This window comes from Megalobrama amblycephala, linkage group LG9 (assembly GCF_018812025.1).
Source record: "Megalobrama amblycephala isolate DHTTF-2021 linkage group LG9, ASM1881202v1, whole genome shotgun sequence".
Lineage (NCBI taxonomy): Eukaryota > Metazoa > Chordata > Actinopteri > Cypriniformes > Xenocyprididae > Megalobrama > Megalobrama amblycephala.
Window position 1 is genome coordinate 12,628,504 of NC_063052.1, and position 20,958 is coordinate 12,649,461.

At 36.5% G+C, this 20,958-nt stretch overlaps 1 protein-coding gene across 1 annotated transcript; it reads left to right on the forward strand.

Annotated features, from left to right (window-relative positions):
- The first annotated feature begins 14,356 nt into the window (after positions 1 to 14,356).
- On the forward strand, positions 14,357 to 20,691 carry anp32e (acidic (leucine-rich) nuclear phosphoprotein 32 family, member E). Its single transcript, XM_048201624.1, has 7 exons — positions 14,357 to 14,539; positions 17,545 to 17,694; positions 18,145 to 18,267; positions 18,388 to 18,550; positions 18,645 to 18,769; positions 18,857 to 18,908; positions 18,996 to 20,691. Exons 1-7 carry the CDS (start codon positions 14,486 to 14,488, stop codon positions 19,076 to 19,078), a joined length of 750 nt encoding a protein of 249 aa, XP_048057581.1. The 5' UTR covers positions 14,357 to 14,485; the 3' UTR covers positions 19,079 to 20,691.
- The last annotated feature ends 267 nt before the right edge of the window (positions 20,692 to 20,958 follow it).

Consider the following 20,958-nt stretch of genomic DNA (forward strand, 5'->3'; position numbering starts at 1 on the left):
TTTATTTATAATATTATTTTTTAAAATTATAATAATCCTTATAATGCTTCAAATATTTAAACATTTATTTTATATAATAGTTTAATGGTTTAAATATTTAATTCATTAATCACATTTTTATATTTATTTTTTTAACATTTTTTTTAACAGATTTTTTATTTATAATAAAAACATTTAAAATTATGATAAACATTAAAATGTTTGTAAAAAATGTAAACATTTATTTTATATATAATAGTTTAATGTTTTAAATAATTTAATCATTAATAATTTTTTTTCTGAATTTTTAAACATTTAAAGAATTTTTTATTTATAATATTATTTTTTAAAATTATAATAATCCTTATTACAATATTTGTCAAATATTTAAATATTTATTTTATATAATAGTTTAATGATTTAAATATTTAATCGTTAATCACATTTCTTATTTATTTTTTTAACATTTAAAGATTTTTTTTATTTATAATATTTTTTTTAAAATTAAGATTAATGTTGTAAAATTTTAACATTTATATATAATAGTTTAAAGTTTTATTTAAAGCAATGTATTTGTTTAACATTTAAAGATTTCTTTTTTACATTTATAATATTATTTTTAAATAAATAACATTTAGTTGTTATTGTCGACCATGTTCATGTTTGCTTTTTATTTCTTACTGTTAAAATAGGCCTACTTTTTATATATTTTTCTCTCAAAATTTTCCCCTTGAACAACAGCTTGAAATACAGTTAAAATACTATGGTATATGCAATAAATATCATTCAGCAACAAGTTATAAATCCAAGTAACATTGTCACTACATCATTATGAGGGCTTTAACTCTTACAGAAACTCAAGGACGCAGAGCAGTTTAAACTCACACACAGTTGTTTTGGTTCTACTTAAAGATGTTCAAGTGTCAAATATCTTTTAAAAAAAAGCCTGAATATCTTTGCATGCGGGTCCCACAGTAGTAGAAACCCTCTGCTATGCCAAGTGCCAGATGTTTTTAAGTTCTGCGGTGCGGAGGCAGGGGGTTTCGACCTGCCCATCCTTTCTACTCAGCAGGGGCTTGAGGAGAGGCTCAAGGTACATAGAGATGGACTTCAGTTAGGAGGAAAGAGCAGAGCGCAGGGGGTGTTTGTACGTAAATGAATGAATATTCTGGGTCTTTCAGCCTTTCTTTCCTGTCTTACAGCACTGATGTGGCCTGTTCCCCAGTCCTCGCTCTGAGTCAGCCAGACTTGGCTCTCTTCAAACCCTCTTCACAACCCCCAGCTGTGTGAATTGGACCGTGGGACTGTGTGGGTGAGCTGCGCATATGTGAGACAAGACAAGCCCCACTTACGACCAGTTAAGATCTATTTTCCTGCCTTAAAAAGCCTAGTCCTCTTGTTTCAATCCTAGTCTGAGCCCGTGGGCTGCGGACACACCCTTAGCTTATGCTGAAATCTGAGATGCCTTCTATTAAAAAGAGAGCAAAACCTCAGATTGACTGCAAGGAGACTGTCAGTGCCCACATGGGTCATAAATGGCCATGTTGATATATAGTACACTGTGTAAGGTGCCAACTCAAACAACCCCTGTGTATTATCGCTCTTCAGTGGAGTTTGGGGGAGAAGATTTATGCTGTATTGGGTGTCTAGTATATTCATTTTGTATTCATGCTCTTTTACTTGAGTAATTTTTCAGGCTGGGTCTGACATGGGTAAAGATGCTGTCTGACTCTGCACAGAGGACATTTAAAAAATATAGGATGCATTTTGTGTGTATTTTTTTATATATATTATATTTTGCTTGTTTTGATGTCCTCATGTGAAGTTTTTCCTCTATGACAGGGGTTTTCAACAGGAAAATCCGGGGACTAGAGCAGTACTGCAGGTGGTTCACTGATTATTACTTGATCTCAACATATTTTTGTGGAAAAATGAAAATATATGGAAAACAATAATTCGTTTTTTTCATTGTGCCTCCAACATAGCTTTTTTGCATTAAATACTTTATTAGAGGGGAGGAAAAATTATATTAATGCTTTTGCGTTCACTCCCAAGAAACTTTACGTTCGCTCGCAAAACTTCTGCATTCTTTGCAAACAAATGCAAAAGCATTGAAATATATTTTTCCTCCCATCTCATATTTTTTCCATAACCATGACCCTTTAGGGGCTCCATAGTTATGTTCTTTTGTCATTTTATTAGTTTTTTTAATTGCTATTTAGTTTTAATATAGTTTAATTTCACGTTTAGTTTTTGTTTATTTCCAGTTAACTCTTTCCCCACCATTGACGGAATTTTCCCGGCTTTCCATTTTTTCAATGTTATATGGTAGGGGGCGCTATTACACATCTTCTGAAATTGTACAGAATCTCCAGATCAAAACACAGGGAAAGGAGCAGAAACAAGCGATAAAAGCATTGCTTATGCATGTTGTGGTCTTTGACAAAAATGCGATTTTCTCAGCTTTTTGTTCAAAATGTTACTTTTTTAAACCACAATCAAGTGTTTAAAAAGAATGCAGGAAGCTAGAATAAAACATTTTTTTGTTGTTGTTGTTTAAAAGCAGGAGCTCTGTTCTTTCTTTTGATATATTGTGTGTTCATACAAAAAAATATTCTGGAGGCCATGAAATTTTTGTGACGGTGGCTGGCTGACTGACTTTAAAAAAAAAAAAAAAAAAAAAAAAAAAACTGGCAGGGAAAGAGTTAATCATTTTAGTGCTTAAACTTATTTCAGTTTATTGCCATGGCAACATTCCTAACTTTTGTTTCTTAAGTTATTCAACTTATATTTTTATTTTATTTTCAGCTTTATTTCAATTAACAGAATTCTTTTTAATAGTTTTCAGTTAACGGTAATTAAATTCAGCAAAATAGTCACTTGCTATAGCAACCAAAGCATACTTGAGTTTTTCTCTGAAACATTTTATGTAACAATAAAAATAGTTTCTTAGTAAATTATATAAGAAATTGCTCTTTTGAAATGAATCTAAGCCACCATGGTGAGACTGGAAAAACAGGATAGTATTTCTCTTGTGCAAATCTCTTGTCTTAAGTGGGGACCAAGAAGGATTAGAGATTGATATCTTCACTCCCTACCCCTATGAAAGACCAGACTTCATCTAATGCATTGCTTTCTTTTGTAAACATTTTATGAATTGTATTGCAGTCATGATTAAGTGTTTTGGGGGAAACATAAAATATCACTTTTGGATCCTGAATTGAGCTTTTAGGGTTTGAGCCGTAATAGGAGTGTTTAGAAATGGGGTTGAATTACTGGGCTTCTTTCCTGATTTACATGTGAGCAGGATGTCAGCCACACTCCCACTGATATCTCCGCGTGGGCACAACTGACCAGCGTATCAAATGGGATGTGTGTACGTGAGAACAGAGAGAAGATGAGTCTCGGGGGTCGCCGGAGACCCCAGGGGGAGCAGGGATGGATCTGCCGCTCCGGCTGTGAGGTCCCACAATGGACAAGACGGTGGGAGAAAACATTTGTGAGTGTTTAGCAAAGAGCATTTGCATGGAATCTGGGCTCTTGTCCAGAAGCTGTTTTCCATGCACACTGTAAGAACAGACCTGTGAGGAATTCTCCATCATGGACTGCTTACACACAAAACTCACTCTATTTCTGCATTCATTTCTTTTGATGATTGGAGATTAAAGGAATATTCTGGGTTCAGTACAAGTTTGACCATTTGTTTGCCACAAAAATTTGGAATTTTCTTAAAAAAAAAAAAAATCAATAGAATAGCCACAAGATGTAAACAATTTGCTTGTTAACTTGATTTAAGTGTGGAAAAAATTGTTTTCTGTGAAAAGTTTTCTGTGTAAAATTTTCATGGCCCCCAGAATATTTTGTTGTATGAATGTCTGAACATGCAATATATCAAAAGAAAGAACAGAGCCTCTTCTTTTAAACAAATAAACAAAAGTTTTATTCTAGCTTCATGCATTTTTTATTAACTTGAATGTAAGTTTTATAAAAAAAAAGCAAGATTTTGAACAAAAAGCTGAGAAAATCGCATTACAACGTGCATAAGCAATGCTGGGTTAAAAACAACCCAAGTTGGGTTGAAAATGGACAAACCCAGCAATTGGGTTGTTTTAACCCAGCGGTAGGGTTAAATGTTTGCCCAACCTGCTGGGTAGTTTTATTTAACTCAACTATTGTTTAAAAATTACTGTATTGCTTAATTAAAATTAACCCAAAGTATGTTGGAAATGAACATTTATTAATGTTCAATTAATAATTATTAAACAATAAACATTTATTAAATTGCTTATTAATAAATATATATTAATAAACTATTAAACTATTAAATTTATATTAATAAAATATTAAAGCTTATTAATAAACATTCACCTTTTGTCTATTATTGTTGCCTCTAATTGCATCTGGTTTTTAATTTCCCAACTATTTTGGGTTCATTTTAAGCTAGCCATATAGCAATTTTTAAACAATAGTTGGTTTAAATAAAACTACCCAGCAGGTTGGGCAAACATTTAACCCAACCGCTGGGTTAAAACAACCCAATCGCTGGGTTTGTCCATTTTCAACCCAACTTGGATTGTTTTTAACCCAGCATTTTTTAGAGTGTCTTGTTTCTGATCCTTATTATAGAAGCTTGTTTCTGCCATTAAAATAAAAAAAAATAAAAAAATGGAATTGCGACTTATCTCACAATTCTGACTTTTTTTCCCTCCAAATTGCAAGATATAAACACAATTGTGAGTTATAAAGTCAGAATTGCACAATATAAAGTCAAAATTGCACAATATAAAGTCAGAATTGCGAGATATAAAGTAAAAATTGTGAATTATAAAGTTAGAATTACGTGATATAAAGTCAGAATTGCGAGACATAAATGCAGTTGTGAGGGACTGACATTTTTTCTCAGAATTGCGAGTTTATATCTCACAATTCGGACTTTATAACTCGCAATTGCATGTTATACAGCATGCAATTATGACTTTATACTCTTTCAGAAGATGCATAATAGTGAAAACATGGAAAGCCGGAAAATTCCGACAATGGCGGGGAAAGAGTGAAATGTTGCGTTTTTAAAATTATAAGATTCACACTTCAGCTTTTGAATCCTTTGAAAATTGTCCTGAATTCATTTCCTTATGTAAGTACCTCATTGATTTTTTTTTTTAAAAAGGATGAAAAGAAAAAGAGGCACAAGTCAAAATGACTGTGTTTTGCAATTAACATTTCATCAAAAATGCTGTTTAATGAGTTTAACTTGTATTGAACTCAGAAACAATACAGTAAGTCATGACAGGTTTGCTGTATTTACATTTCTAGATGGTTATGACATGCAGCAACACACAGTCCATGGTCGTAGATTAAAATAGCCAACCGTACAACAGAAGAAAAATTCTGGCATTCATTGAAACACTCAAAAAAAAAAAAAACTTTCCATGATGTTAAAGCTCTAACATATGAAATCAGATATAATGGAGTAAAACAACATGGCCTATTATTTTCAATGCACCACTTGCTGAAAGCCAAGAATAAAGTCTGAAATCAACAGGCTGTTTACACTTATCCCCCCATCTGCAGATCGCTCATTTAATGCTGGCACTGAGAGATGTTCTCAAGTGATAAGAATAGTCTTTTTGTTACACAGCATGAGCCCTGGACAACCACAAGACAACAAATGTTTAAATGAGTAGATGCAGTTGACACAGCTGGGAGGAACTGAACCCTGTGCCATGAAGTATATGTCTTGTGCACCATAAAGCAGTTATATAATACTTTGATGAATCACAGCATGTCTGCATGACTCTAAATTTCCTTCAACATTGTATTTAAAGGAAAGATGCCCAGAGTGGAATAGCTTAAACTTTCTGGATGTTACACTCTTAAAAATAATGTTTCCAAAAGGATTTTTTTACAGCAAGATCCATTTAAGGTTCCTAACCAGTTCTTTAAAGAACTCTTTTTGTTCTTATATGTAAAGAACATTTTAATAATCCAAAGAACCCTTTTCTACTATAAAGAACCTTTTGTGGAATGGAATGGTTCTATGCTTGCATATTACTATTAGCATGCATAATACTAATATTGGCTGTTTATTAGTACTTACAAAGCACATACTCTTGCCTGTTTCTGCATGACCTTATTCTACATCCCTTAATCTAAACTTAAATGCTACTAAAACTACCTTACTAACTTTTAAAAGGCAATATATCCAGAGTTTATTCAGGCAAAGGTTGTAGTTAATAGTGAATATGTGTTCCCCATACTGAAGTGTTACCAAGAAACTTAATTTTTATTGCCATGATTTGATTATTTTGAGTCTCAACGGCGCCCTTTAATGGAACCAGAGATATGAACCAGATTTATACGTTTTACCAGGAATAAATCTGGTTCAAATAGATATGTTTTGAGTAATTAGAGTTTATGGATTTTTTTTTTAAACCCACCCACAGAGCAGAGTCTTAGGAGAGGTATAAGGAAAAAAGCATTTGGGATAGAGGCCAAAGTTTGGGATACCTGCTAAATCTCTGGTTCCCATCGTTCCCCTTCCTGGAAGCACATGCAGGAAATGAGCTCACTAAGAAAAACGGTCTGTGGCTACAGCATAGGCAGAAATGATTGACAGTTAGCTGTGATAAACACAACGCTACACGACATCCACATGTTTCGTTAAACTTGCAGAAATAATGATTCCCCAACAGTGCAGTTAAGTGGCCATGATTTGAAAACAAAAATGTGGAATGAGAAATAGCTGAATGTTTTCAGACAGACAGACCGATAGATCGATAGACAGATAGATAGATAGATAGATAGATAGATAGATAGATAGATAGATAGATAGATAGATAGATATTATATGAAATAATGTTACTGTGCTACAAATGTCTTCTCAAACTGTTTTCCTAACCTAAGGTTTGCTTTACTCTTACTAAGGATTAAAAATGCACTGATTTACAATGAATAAGTTCTCATGTATTTCAGGAATGGTTAAAAGCTTAGTCCCAAGTCAGCATTCTTCTTGTCCCCACAGGAGGAGTTATTGACCTCTGTCCTTGACCTATACAGTGTTCAGGTCCATGTCCTTTTTCCTTTGTAAATCAGTCATGGATTATGCTCAGAATGGCTATCCTGAGAAGCCTAAGTAAACAGAGGCTGGGTTTCTCTGGGACTGATTTGTGAGTGACCTCCACCTTACGCTCCCAGAGAAAAGGAGCTCCAGTTAGTCTAAATTAGGTCAAGTGTGCATCCACTGACGATGTCTTCATTTTTTCCAAATCCTTTTGCTCGTAGTAGGAAAGTTTCTAAAAGGTGTTTGTGGACTTGGAGAGTAGTGAATTTTTGAAAAGCAACAGGAAAGGGGGAAGGGGAGCATTAATCCGTGTAAATTGGGCTTAGTCAATTTATCTCCTTCACGCATATCTCAGTTCATCTCTTGAGTTCTTCCGTTTGAACTGACGGTCATTGATAACAGCCTGTATCTGTTCACTGCTGCTCTGTCTCGTGTTTTCTGTGCTGAGGGCTTCAAGGCAATTATAGTAACTGAAAGACGCCTTATTAAACAAGATTGGGGATTTTCTGGAAGATGATTACATCATCAGATTCGACTCATTAATATGACCACAGGGCATTCAAATGCCTTTGAATAAGACAATGATGCAAGTGTGGGCATGTTTTTCATAAAGATCAGTGTGAGTGAAGCCGCTTTGAAACTTTTTAAGCTACAAGCTAATCCTAATTTTAATAACAGTCAAGCTACTCTTTATATGGTTCACCACACTATACAAGGGCAAAAGTATCAAACTACATTGAAGCTACTTTTATGATTTAAAAAAAAAAAAAAACTATCAAATTATATAATTAACAATTTACTCAGAACCCTTGTATAAATCATTGTGAGTTATTTTTTATTTATTTATTTTTTGAATGAATGAATGAATGAATGAATGAACGAATAATCCCAATTAAACTGATCTGATAATTTGTCACTAAATAAAACGAATACAACAAAACAACTCAAATACTTCTTCATTTATATAACTGTGTCATAGTCATAGTGATGGACTAAATATTTCCCTTAAAGGTGCCCTAGAATCAAAAATTGAATTTACCTTGGCATAGTTGAATAACAAGAGTTCAGTACATAGAAATGACATACAGTGAGTCTCAAACTCCTATGTTTCCTCCTTCTTATGTAAATCTCATTTGTTTAAAAGACCTCTGAAAAACAGGCGAATCTCAACATAACACCGACTGTTACGTAACAGTTGGGATCATTAATATGTACGACCCCGATATTTGCATATGCCAGCTCATGTTCAATGTATTACACAAGGGCAGCCAGTATTAATGTCTGGATGTGCACAGCTGAATCATCAGACTAGGTAAGCAAGCAAGAACAACAGCGAAAAATGGCAGATGGAGCGATAATAACTGACATGATCCATGATAACATGATATTTTTAGTGATATTTGTGAATTGTCTTTCTAAATGTTTCGTTAGCATGTTGCTAATGTACTGTTAAATGTGGTTAAAGTTATCATCGTTTCTTACTGTATTCATGGAGACAAGAGCTGTCGCTATTTTCATTTTTAAACACTTGCAGTCTGTATAATTCATAAACACAACTTCATTCTTTATAAATCTCTCCAACAGTGTGTAATGTTAGCTTTAGCCACGGAGCACTATTAAACTCATTCAGAATCAAATGTAAACATCCAAATAAATACTATACTCACATGATCCGAAGCATGCATGAAGTATGCATGACGAACATTTTTTAAAGATCCATTTGAGGGTTATATTAGCTGTGTGAACTTTGTTTATGCACTGTATTATAGTCGAGAGCTCGGGGGCGGGGAGTGCGAGATTTAAAGGGGCAGCAGCCTGAATCGGTGCATAGTTAATGATGCCCCAAAATAGGCAGTTAAAAAAAATTAATAAAAAAAAATCTATGGGGTATTTTGAGCTGAAACTTCACAGAAACATTCAGGGGACACCTTAAGCCGCGCACACACTTAACGATTGTAAGGCCGATTATGAATGTAAATTGATACTTATGACTGATCGCGCTCAAACGTGTCCAGTCAGAGCCAGTTGCGTTCAGTCTGCGATTACAGTCGGTGTTCAAATTCCATGTGTGAGTATATAAATCGGCTCCAGTCGAAGGAATCAATCGGTATGTATGTTCAGTTCAGTCTTAGAATGTTTCAGCTAATCGTTAGGTGTGTCCCCGGCTTTAGACTTATATTACATCTTGTGAAAGAACGTTCTAGGGCACCTTTAACAAATAACAAAAATGCCATGCAGAGATTTGAATTGGTTTATCTTATTGTTAATGTTCAATTACAAGAAATGTCTGAATGAACTGATTCACTAGAATGAATCTGCCTTTCCAACACTATGAGTAAAGCTTTACTGTTGTGAAAGAATTTGAACAACTGCAATATGAAGTTTTGTTAGTTTGTCCCAAACATGTTCTATATTTCCAAATGGCAAAAATAGTAATAGTAAACATTCAGTTTACAAACAACAACAACAACAAATCACATTATTATTTTTGTGAAAAGAAATAAATTTTTTTCATAGTGATTCTTGAGTGACCAATAGAAATTGATTTTCTTCAAAGTTGAAAACCCAACTGGCCTTTTAAAAATTTCATGTAAATCGCTTGTTATGCTATATTATCACCAAATATTGGACTCAATGTGTGTGTGTGTGTGTGTGTGTGTGTGTGTGTGTGTGTGTGTGTGTGTATCCACACATGCACAGGTCTGAGGCCTTTGTCTTTCCAAGCACATGTACATATGTGAACATGAACATGATGAACACGCTCCTGAACACTAAATGTTTCTCTTATTTCCGATCTCTGCCATTCATTTTCATTGGTTATTTTTGACCAATATCAGGTCAGATCAATGAGGCCTATAATCAGTAAGTTTCAAAAATAAATACAAAACCTGTCCTAATTAAAAGAAAACAAGTTGACAAAAAGAATCCAGTATTTGGTGATAAAATAGCATAACAAGAGATTTATAATCTATCAGTCATTTTTGACCAGGAACACCACAAGTGTAACCAGGTGGGAAAAAACTCCCCAAAAAAAGTCCAAAAAATGTTGGGAAGTATTGTGTAAACAAAGTCAGTAAGTTTAGTCCAATGCAATAACATTTAAGGGAAGAGTTTACCCAATTGACTATAGTAGGAAAAAAATATACCGCGGGGCGGGGCGGGATCTGCTTGGTTACAAACATTCTTCCAAATATCTTTGTGTACAGCAGAACAAAGAAATTGATACAGGTTTGAAACAACTTGAGGGTGAGTAAATGATGACAGAATTTTCATTTTTGAGTAAACTATCCCTTTAGCACTTTCAGGAAAAAGAAAATCCTCTCCTGGTCAAAATTAGCCTGACTACGTCAGACTTCCTACTTCCGCTCAATTTCATTTCGCTTCTGTACTCAGTCTGATACAGCGTCATAGCTTTGTGTTTGCCACCGGTCTGGAAACAGCCGGGCCAATCAACGAACAGAGGGCGGGCTGAGAGCCGTGACGTAGATGCTAAGCGCCGAGTTTTACATTGTAGGTTAGAGAAATCGAAAACCGAAACGACCGCGGAAATGGGAAACGAGACACGGGATGCAAACTTCGGGATGCATTAACTTCGCATAATCTGCAAAAGTCGTTTACAGCCATGTTCACTCCGGTATTTCGCTCACATCATCATGTGTTTACAACAGGTTTACAGTGGAAGTTCAATCATAGATTTGAGTTCGATGCATGATGTCTGTGCTTCGATGCGGCTGTACAGGCGGATAACATACGTCATAACTAAACGTATCTGATTGGCTTACGGGTAACCAATGATTTTAAACTTCAGACAAGCGTCCCCTAGCGAGAGAGAAAACACTTCTCTATTATGCCATTCCAGACTCTGTCTACGAAGCAAAGTGAAGTAGCAGAGTCTGGTATTACCAGGCTAGGTCAAAATGACCCAAACACAACAAAAAGTTGTGGGTGAGTTTTGGTCTGCTTCTAGTATAGATCTGGTTTACTTTCGGCAAGCTTTTGGGCCAATCTCGGGCCGTAATTCCATGTGGTATTTGGGCCAAACTCCCAGCCTAAATTCTGCGGCATACCAATTTGCTATTTGGGTTAGCTTTCAAAAACAAAATACAGACTGTGTCAGGCATTGTGCTATACACCCTTTTTGGCATATTCAACCTCCCTTGAAGGATTAAACACACTCCCTGACACGCTCACAAACACACCCTCACGAGCCTTTACATGTTAGGGTGTGATGTACTGAGACATATGCACAAATAAACCCTTTGTTAACACAGTGCTTTAGAAACAGGCTCCAGTGCAGACGTTGCCTGTGTGTGATCAATATGTTCATTCAGAAAGCATCAAAGACTTGCACAGCCACATGAAATAAGTCTTCCTCTTTGGCTGTAGCAAATGATGAATGAACAGTGTCGGATCCAACAACTCACAAAAATATAGCTGGCTTGCTTTTATGTCTGAAAATAACTTAATAATGTCATCTTGTTTACTAATGCAACCCATTGCCTGATACATTACTCAAGCTTTTATTGCTTTTATTTACTCAAAGTGCATTTTTACAGTTATTCTAAGCACCTTTTTGGTCATGCTAAAAGCAGTTTTGAAACAGTTTCTGTTTGCATTATACGTGCCCTTTTTGTCACTTTTCTCATTTCTGCTTGTGATTTACACAGCACTGTCCTAAAGAAGACAGCATTTTCCCAGTATTTGGTATCCATATCCCAAACCGCTACAGCCTCAATCCCACAATCCCACAAACCCACGCACACTTGACCTTGTTCATGTGGGCTGGCAGCTACACCTGGATCCAATTAAATGTCTCTCACATTCCTTGTTATTCCTAACCAAGTCCAGGACTTCATTCTATTGTGTTTTGCTTTACTAGGACAACGCTGTTCATGTGTCTGGATTGAGTTCAAGTAATCCAGACTAATTCTACACTATTTACAATCTCTAATCTGCATATTTAAATTCATAACACGACAACATTTGGAGCAGAAAGTAATGTTCTCCATTTTAATGACTGACTAATTGTTCTAAATAGTCCTCACACTTAGAGTCTAAAACGTCTGTCTTGAGCCTCTTGGGTCTGTCTTTTGTGCTTGCCGGTGTATTCCTCTCAATCACTCCTGTATTAAACACTTGTTAGGGATTCCCAAGGCAGTCTGATTGCCGTTGGCCCATTGTGTTTTTTGCATGAGAATACACTAGTGTGTGTCTCCCATTATTCTTGCCTGAACGTGAAACCCTCTCCCCCATCTGTCGACCCCCTCAGCGGGCCACCATGCAGCCGGAGGACAAAAGACTGCAGGAAACATTGAGACGTGACAATGGCCCTCAATCAAGGTCAAGCAAGAGAAGTTCCAGAGTTCAAGCATGATGAATATTACCAGTCATTAGGCTAGTTAACTTGGTCCGACACATCATTCTTACACCTGTCCAATTTCTTACAAAAATTGAGGTGCATGTGTAAAAACGGTCCGTTTACATGTTATAATGGGAAAAATGGTTTTAAATGTTATGTACATTCAAAAATATATATATGTTAGCCTAATCGTTTGTGTATGAGTGCAATGTCTGTGTAAAGCTCTAGTGCTCCATCTAGCGGCAGCTTCCTATAAAGCCACAAGGTACACAAGCAGTCTTAACCAGTCCGAACTGGTTTCAACCGTGTCCTTTCACTGTCTGCCATCTAGTGGATTTTTATGACATTGTTGTTCAGGGTTTATCCAGTTTGCCTCATGCAATGCATGATAAAACGTTTCAAGTTGTCCAAAATAATGTATTAAAACCTACAAACTAAAATATACTTTTAATCCACAAATACGATTTGGGTCATTCTGAGCAGACTTTTTGTTGCATTTTACACACCTCTCCACTTTGCTAAGGCATTTCCTGTTTCCTGCCTGTTGTTTTTAAATGTGTCCCAACATTTCAAATTCTGGGTTTCCCATGAGTATATGTTCGCAAACGAAAAAAGGGGATATTTTAATTAAAAGACATTAGAGCATGGATGTAATCCCCAAGGATTTGTTGGTGGGGGTCGGGGGATTGTTGAATCTGATTTGTATTTTAAAAAAACAAATACTTTGAGAGAAAATATATTATATATATGATATCAGTTGATATACATCTTATCTATTAACCTGATACATTAGATTTACCATCTGCTGTGTTAAAAAAAATAATAATAAAATAAAATAAAAAAAGAATTCCGGGAAAAAATACTGCAAAAATAATAAAAATGCCTGAGGTATTAAAAAATGTAAGAGCAAAAATATATTAGTTAGACAAAGATGCAATCATTAAGCTAAAAAGTGCACCTTAAAATGTAATTATCTTATAAATTAATGCATAAAAAGCACATTTCTCATACTATTTGAGACATGCTCGTATCTCTTGAGACAGACAAACAAACAAATAGGTAGTCTATCCTAATGACTGTTTTATACAAAAGATTATTCACTTCTTCTCTGGCAGCCTAGATAAATCAGCTTAGGAGATCAGTTGTGGTGTCCATTCCATTTCAGGGTCAGTGTGCCATGCAGCCCTAGTGGTCACCTTGGGGTATTGCACTAATGAACATTGCTGAAAGCATTCATTTTACATCAGAGCTTATTTCCGTCTTATAGGTGTTTTTAAGCTTATTTTAAAATAAAGATATTTTTGAAGGAAAATTTATTGATTTTTTTAGTAACTTATTACAATATGCTTGCTTGTACTCTACTGCGACCTATGACTGCGACCAATGGGCCTTTGTGAGTCCTCTGGTGAAGCGATCAGCCGCACGTTACATGGGACAGATGGCGTGGCGCGCGTGCAGCCTTCAAGCCACCATGACTGTCTGGGTTTATGGTCAGCCATTTTGTAGAATTATTGTATGGAAGACACTCAAAGTATTACGAGTTTAATCTGTGCTTAAACACTTTTTTATTTGTATGTGAGGAAAATAAATTACTTATGTGTTAGTGTTCACTTTAGGCTATTTAAAAGACACAATTTTAACCTGGTCTCCAAATTGATTTCGAATAATTACTGGAAGTATTTATTTTAAAGGACACGGACATCGCTTCCAGGCGCCAATGAGAACAAAGAATGGGCGGATTAACAGTTTGAAAGCTTCATACTGACGTTCTGACCGTCCCGTCTAAAATCTACTGCGCGCGTATTTCCAACCAATCACGTACGTCTACAAAGACCGATTATGTTGATAAGCGTGATCCGTTTGAGTGACAGGCTGCTCCGCCACTCACAGGTTCAAAAATAACAACGATCCAATCAGAGCGCAGTGAGGGCGGGATCTCAGAAAGGGGGTTGGGTGCGAGGTATCATGGAGGATCAGTTAGAGAACGGCAGCCATTGAAGATAGCCGAGCCGTTGGTCCGCGCTCCGGAGTTTCTGACAATTTTTTTTCTTTAAGCGGTCTAACCCAGTGCAGCAAACACCAACAAAATGGAGATGAAGAAGAGGATCAGTTTAGAGCTGAGGAACAGAACTCCAGCGGAGGTGAGCGCTTTTATTATTTATTTTTCCACGGAAACAAGAAATGATGTTAGTTCGCAACCTGTCTATCCTGCACTTACGGAATACTCAGTAGTCTCCGCTGAATGGCAGCGACCACATGGGCGCTCACAAGGATGCGAATTACACTCATAGTCATGGATGAACGCTTCACACAATGCATATTTAGATCTATACAATTTGATTTAAAATAAAATCGTTATTTGAGCGCGTAAAACTCTTGTGAACTCGGTCTCCTTCGCCATTACATTAGACTTATCGATGTGGGCGTCCCAACTAGTACCTCAAAATAATATTGAGATCTTTTTTTATTCGATGGTTCAGAAAAAAAATGTTTATTACTCAACAAGTGACGGTTACGATGTTATTATAGCCCTCGATACGATAGTGTTATCGCTTCAAGCGGGAAACAGTAGTAATTAAAAAAACAAAACGTCATTGTTGTTATAAGCATTCATAGCCTATTTATGCAAAATATCGAGCAAAACATCACGCGAGTGAACGGCTTATCTGCTCACATAAAAAGTTTATTGTAAGCTAGCTTCACGGACGCGTACCGTAAAACGAGCAGTTTCGACTTCCAAAGGCGGACATCTTACTCTCCATCTCTTCGACATTAGACATTCAGGGGCACTTGCCTTCGGTCTTCCTCCTAAGCCATTATGTTCAGAGTTTGAGAGCACAAGCACATATCGAGCGAATGTCAGGTCAAACTGCATAATTAAGCGTTCATGGCTTCTGCAGCGCCTCGCTGTGTGTGTGGTGAGGATGGTGTGTGTGAAATGCTGCTCGAGTCTCCGTGTTGACGGGCGGGGAGTGGAAGTCATTTTGTTGCATCAATAGTTGAGACGCAAATGCCGGTGTTTTGTGGCTTTGAATCTGTTTTTATTAATCAGAGTAATCGATTTTTGATTCGCAATGCCTACGTGGTGTGTGGAACGGAATAATTGGCGCGTAGAGCCTGAAATAGTCGCTCGACGGTTACGAAGAGTTTAAAAAAAACACGTTGCCATTTTCTTCCATGGTTACGTTAATGGCGTAATTATGTAACCTGCGGTAACATTATTTATTACCGAAGTTAAACAGTATTTATTCGGCTTTCTGAAGCCGTTTGGGATATCCGTCACCGTTTTATTAATTGAAGGAATGTGGCAGATGGCGAAGGGGCGAGCCCCCCTTCCTCCCCTCCGATTTTAGTAGATTATTGTAGGCTTGCCTGAACCGAAGTAGAGGAGCACGCTTCTTTTGAATGGGATGGGATCTTTTACACGAGCTTGAGTTAATGCTCGTGTATAAATGATACGTGGCTTTTAACTCGGGTGTATCTTGCGTCACTAGCAAAATATTACCGCCGCGCGCATAATCGCGAGCGCTCTGAAATCTTCTTGGCAGTAAATTCAACCCAAATCCTGAGTGATGATGAAGGGGGTAAACATTATCAAGACTAACGTTACATCACGTGCTGAAGAATCCATAAGGGCAACAAGTTATTGAATATTTAAATATATAAGGGCTGCAGTGCACGACAGTGCGCGTGCGCGTGTGTACACGTTTGAATGTGTTGAGCATGTTCCTCAAAATAAAGCCCATAATCAGAGTTTTATTTATTTTAAATATTCATAAAGTTAAACTTATATACAACTATTCAGTTGGTACCCATTTTAAGTTTCACTTTTGATAAACATCCATTAATGCTCACAATACCCTTAAAAAAATATTTTTCCCCACCCATGTTAAAATACTTTAGTCATGAAATGAAAAGACATTTATTTTATTTTCCTCAAAAAGTGTAAATACAGTGGAGCTGTTGGGGTATTTGTTTCTGCAATCCGATCTAGCAACACTGGCCCAACCAATGGTGTGAGATTGGGGCCGGGACTTTGTGTGTTCGACCAGTAGCAATGGGGGAGTGTTTGAGAAACCTGTTAGAAAACACTTATTGTTTTTGCAGTTCCATTTGGTGACACTAGTGGTGCATACTTCAGTTTAGTCTTAATGTTTAGAGAGTTAAAGGATTAGTTCACTTTCAAATTAAAATTTCCTGATAATTTACTCACCCCCATGTCAACCAAGATGTTCATGTCTTTCTTCAGTCGAAAAGAAATTTGGTTTTTGATGAAAACATTCCAGGATTGTTCTCCATATAGTGGACTTTAATGGACTCCAAACGGTTGAAGGTCCAAATTACAGTTTCAGTGCAGCTTCAAAGCGCTGTACGTGATCCTAGACGAGAAAAAAGAGGCTTATCTAGAGAAACCATCACTCATTTTCTAAAAATTATTTTTAATTTTATACATTTTAACAATAAATGCTCATCTTGAACTAGCTCTCTTCTTCTTCTCTATTAGAATTCCAGCAGTGTAGACACTGCTAAGTGTATTACTGCCCTCCACAGGTTAAAGTTTGAACTAATTGTTATATACTTGCACTAGCATATTGTATATGACAATTTAGTTCAAACTTTGACCTGTGGAGGGCAGTAATAAACTTAGCAGTGTCTACACTGCTGGAATTCAAATAGAGAAGAAGAGAGCTAGTTCAAGATGAGAATTTATGGTTAAAACATATAAAATTTGTATTTATTTTTTTTAAGAAAATGACCGATGGTTTCTCTAAATAAGACCCTTATTTCTTGTCTGGGATCGCTGTAGACTGTAATTTTGACCTTCAATTGTTTGGGCTCCATTGAAGTCCAATATTGAGAAAAATCCTGGAATGTTTTCATCAAAAACCTTAATTTCTTTTCAACTGAAGAAAGAAAGACAAACATCTTGGATGAGATTGGGGTGAGTAAATAATCAAGAAATTTTAATTTGAAATTGAACTAATCCTTTAAACAAACCTTATAAAAGTCTTATAATACACTATTACATATTTAAGCATTAAATAATGCTTAGTTGTAATATTAGCAGTTATTAAATGTTGCAGTAGTATGAAAGAAACAATGTCTTTGCTCACCAAGGGTCTGTTCATGTTCATCTCTCCTGCAGGTAGCAGAGCTGGTGGTGGATAACTGCCGCTCGAGTGACGGTGAGATTGAAGGCCTGACAGATGAGTTTAAGGAGCTGGAGTTTCTCAGCATGGTCAACGTGGGACTCACCTCCCTGGCCAAACTACCCTCACTGCCAAAACTGAGGAAGGTCAGTCAAGAGATCAAGCATTAATTTCAGAAAACACCACGCAAAGTTCTTTTAACAAGAAGATCTGTTGTGTTTCAAGTTCTAACCATGCAGAAAACCGATACGGTAACACAGTTTACATATTAATGTAGACACGTTGTATTATTAAAGTGTGCAAAAAAATGGATGGAGAATGCCTAATGGAAACTTTAGTAGTGTAATGTGGCAAAATATTAATGTTAAACATGTTGCATGATTAGAATAGTAAAACGGTCTTATAAGCACATAATTGGGTCTATACTTTAAGTATATGTTGATTATTATTACTCGATACTTGTGTAATTACACTGTAACAAACAGTGGCTTCTCATTACATTGTGCTTTAATTGTATTTTATATTAAAAAAAATTTGCCAAGATGTTTATTTCTTAACTTTCCAGTTAATTTTAAGGGCAATTCTCTCTTTTACAGTTGGAGCTGAGTGATAATAACATCACAGGGGCACTGGAGACACTCGCAGAGAAATGCGCCAACCTGACTTACTTAAATTTGAGTGGCAACAAGATTAAAGAACTCAGCACACTGGAGGCCCTGGTAAAAACACTGATGCATTAACACTATATTTCCAAATTAATATCATAAATATATTTTGGAGATGCTTTCATCAGCTCTTCAGTTAAGTATTTGATGTATGATTTGCTCTTCAACCCTCAGCAAAACCTAAAGAACCTGAAGAGTTTGGACCTGTTCAACTGTGAGATCACCACGTTGGAGGACTACAGGGAAAGCATCTTTGAGCTTCTGCCTCAGGTCACATACCTGGATGGCTTTGACGCAGAAGACAATGAAGCTCCAGACTCGGAGGCTGATGATGATGGTAAGAACCATGGGTTTGATCACACAGATAACTATGCTCAACCATGCATAAAAGTATGCTAAATCAAGTCATTATTTCTTGAACTATTACACAGATGATGATGAGGATGGCGAGGAAGGAGCAGGGCAGCTCGGGGAGTATGAGGAAGAGGAGGAGGATGAGGAAGGCTCAGAGGGTGGAGAAGTTGGGCTGTCCTATCTAATGAAAGAGGACATCCAGGTGATGTAGCTTTCGCGTGTTTTTAACATTCACAATGAGTTTCCGAAAACTTTACCTCTTAATAACAACTGATTCCTTCTGTAACAGGACGAGGAAGATGATGACGACTACGTAGAAGAGGAAGAGGAGGAAGGAGAGGGTAAGCATTAATTATGCTACCAAACATCTTGAAATTACCGCTTTTGTGTCGAACTGTTCTCTAATGACTGAAATTTGTTCTGTGCAGAAGAGGAGGCCGGCGTTCGAGGAGAGAAACGAAAGAGGGACGCAGAGGATGAGGGCGAAGATGACGACGAAGACGACGACTAACCCTTTGTTTGACTTCTTAGAAACAATATCCAAGCTGTAGATCAACCCTGAAAAAGACCGTGATCTTGCAGATTGTTTTTCTCTTTGTAAACCATAGATAAATCACTGTAGAGGCTAAGTGTTTTCTTTTATAAATACATTATATATTACACTATATAAAAAGGGGTTTATTGACAATTCATTTATAGCCATTCCAAGTTAATTCCCAACATGTAAATTGGGGTGGGCGCGGGTTTGAGTTTTCCCGATTGTAAATAAGCTGTTGGACGGCCCGTTCGAGACAGCGCTAGGCTTTCACCACTGAGAGGAGATGGCAAATCCACAAACTCCAGCTCCCCAAGACCTCTGTGAGGAGGCAGAGTGTTTCCTGCTCCTCATCTACCTCTCCAGGTCTCATTCTCAGCCCACCACAGAGCAGCAAGCCAATCATCTCCAACCGTGAACCCTTTTGTTCTTGGATCAACCAATCGCTGCCAAGGATCTTGTGTCACACTCTTTATATGGGATGGTCTCCACTTGATTAAGCTTTTCTGGTAGATCAGGCTCATGTAGGCAGACCAGATGGTATGTGATCTCGTGAATTTTAAAGTGTGATGTATGTAATGTGAGGTAAATTGAGCAAAGATCGGGAGTCGAGCTGTAGGTTGGCAAATTGAATTTTAATCTCCAAGTAGTTTTTTAATAAAGAGTTCAATTATGTGAGCAGTTTGCCCTTTCTCACGTTTTATGCAGAAGTCACCTATTTTTGACATCTTAGACGATAAAATCGAGATTTGTTTGTTCTTAAGAGAAATGCCATTGCTGGAAATTTCTCATGTTCAGGTTTAACAGCTTTGTTGGATTAAACAGTACCCTAGAGTACCTTTCTACCTTTGTCTTGCTGTGGAAACAGGTTAGTTTCTACCTTTTGTTGAGGTATTTTACAGAGTAATACCTTTAATCTGATGTTCGTATGGCAATATGTATATAGTATCTGTTTCAACAGGTTTTATTTTCCTTTTCTTTTTTTAATTAATCTGTTTGGTCAGTTGTTTTAATACAAATCACGTCAAAGGACTTACATACACGCAGGTCACCTGTTTAAATTTCAAGTACTTGGTTGTTGTGTGAGTGTTGTATTTGGGGTTTTATGGGCTATAAACCTCTCTAAAAAGGATTTTAGTTGTTGGATTTTGATGTTTTGTTTTAATGGGTTTAGAGTGTTTTGTGTCTCTTTTATTTTTTAAGTTTGCAAGCTCCTTTGTCCAATTATGAGCTCCTCTTGAGTTAGTTGTAATGAATGAGTGACTTGTCCTTTTGATTATTAAAATGGCATAACTCCATGGGATGTTATGTTCAAAGATGGACTTTTGTCTGCTAAAGATTTCTGTAATTTGATTACAAAATTTTGGATTTTCTCAAAATGAGAGCCGTCTGGAAGCCTCGTACATGGGTGCGAAAGCACTGTTTTTAATGTCTCCAAAGTTGATGATAGGAAAATGTGTCCTGATAAAAATGGCAGTGATGTTTCAATCATTTTTAGATGAATTTGAAAGATTTATAAAAACCCTTTCAATGAATGCAGCCTGATGTAAGTTTGATGTGGAAAATAAAGGAAAAACCTTTCACCATAATGTCCTTGTGGTTTAGAAAATGTTTTAATTTTGTGTTCTACAAAGAGAAAAAAATACCAGCAATGCAGACTAGGTCGATTAAATAAAGGACTTTTAATATAATTACACAAATCCTAGCTCAAGTTGACAACTTTATTTAGCTTGAGGCACGAGCTCCACAAACCTAGAAACAGCCTGCGAACTTCAATTTTATACTACACTGCCATCTGCAAAGCCTTGTACTTGGACCATTTATCATTTATGAGTTACACAAACTTTAAGCAGCAG

Coding starts and splice junctions, on each gene's coding strand:
- anp32e (XM_048201624.1), top strand. CDS start 14,486: ATGGAGATGAAGAAGAGGATCAGTTTAGAGCTGAGGAACAGAACTCCA. Junction 17,695..18,144: donor CACTGCCAAAACTGAGGAAG/GTCAGTCAAGAG, acceptor TCTCTTTTACAG/TTGGAGCTGAGTGATAATAA. Junction 18,268..18,387: donor TCAGCACACTGGAGGCCCTG/GTAAAAACACTG, acceptor TTCAACCCTCAG/CAAAACCTAAAGAACCTGAA.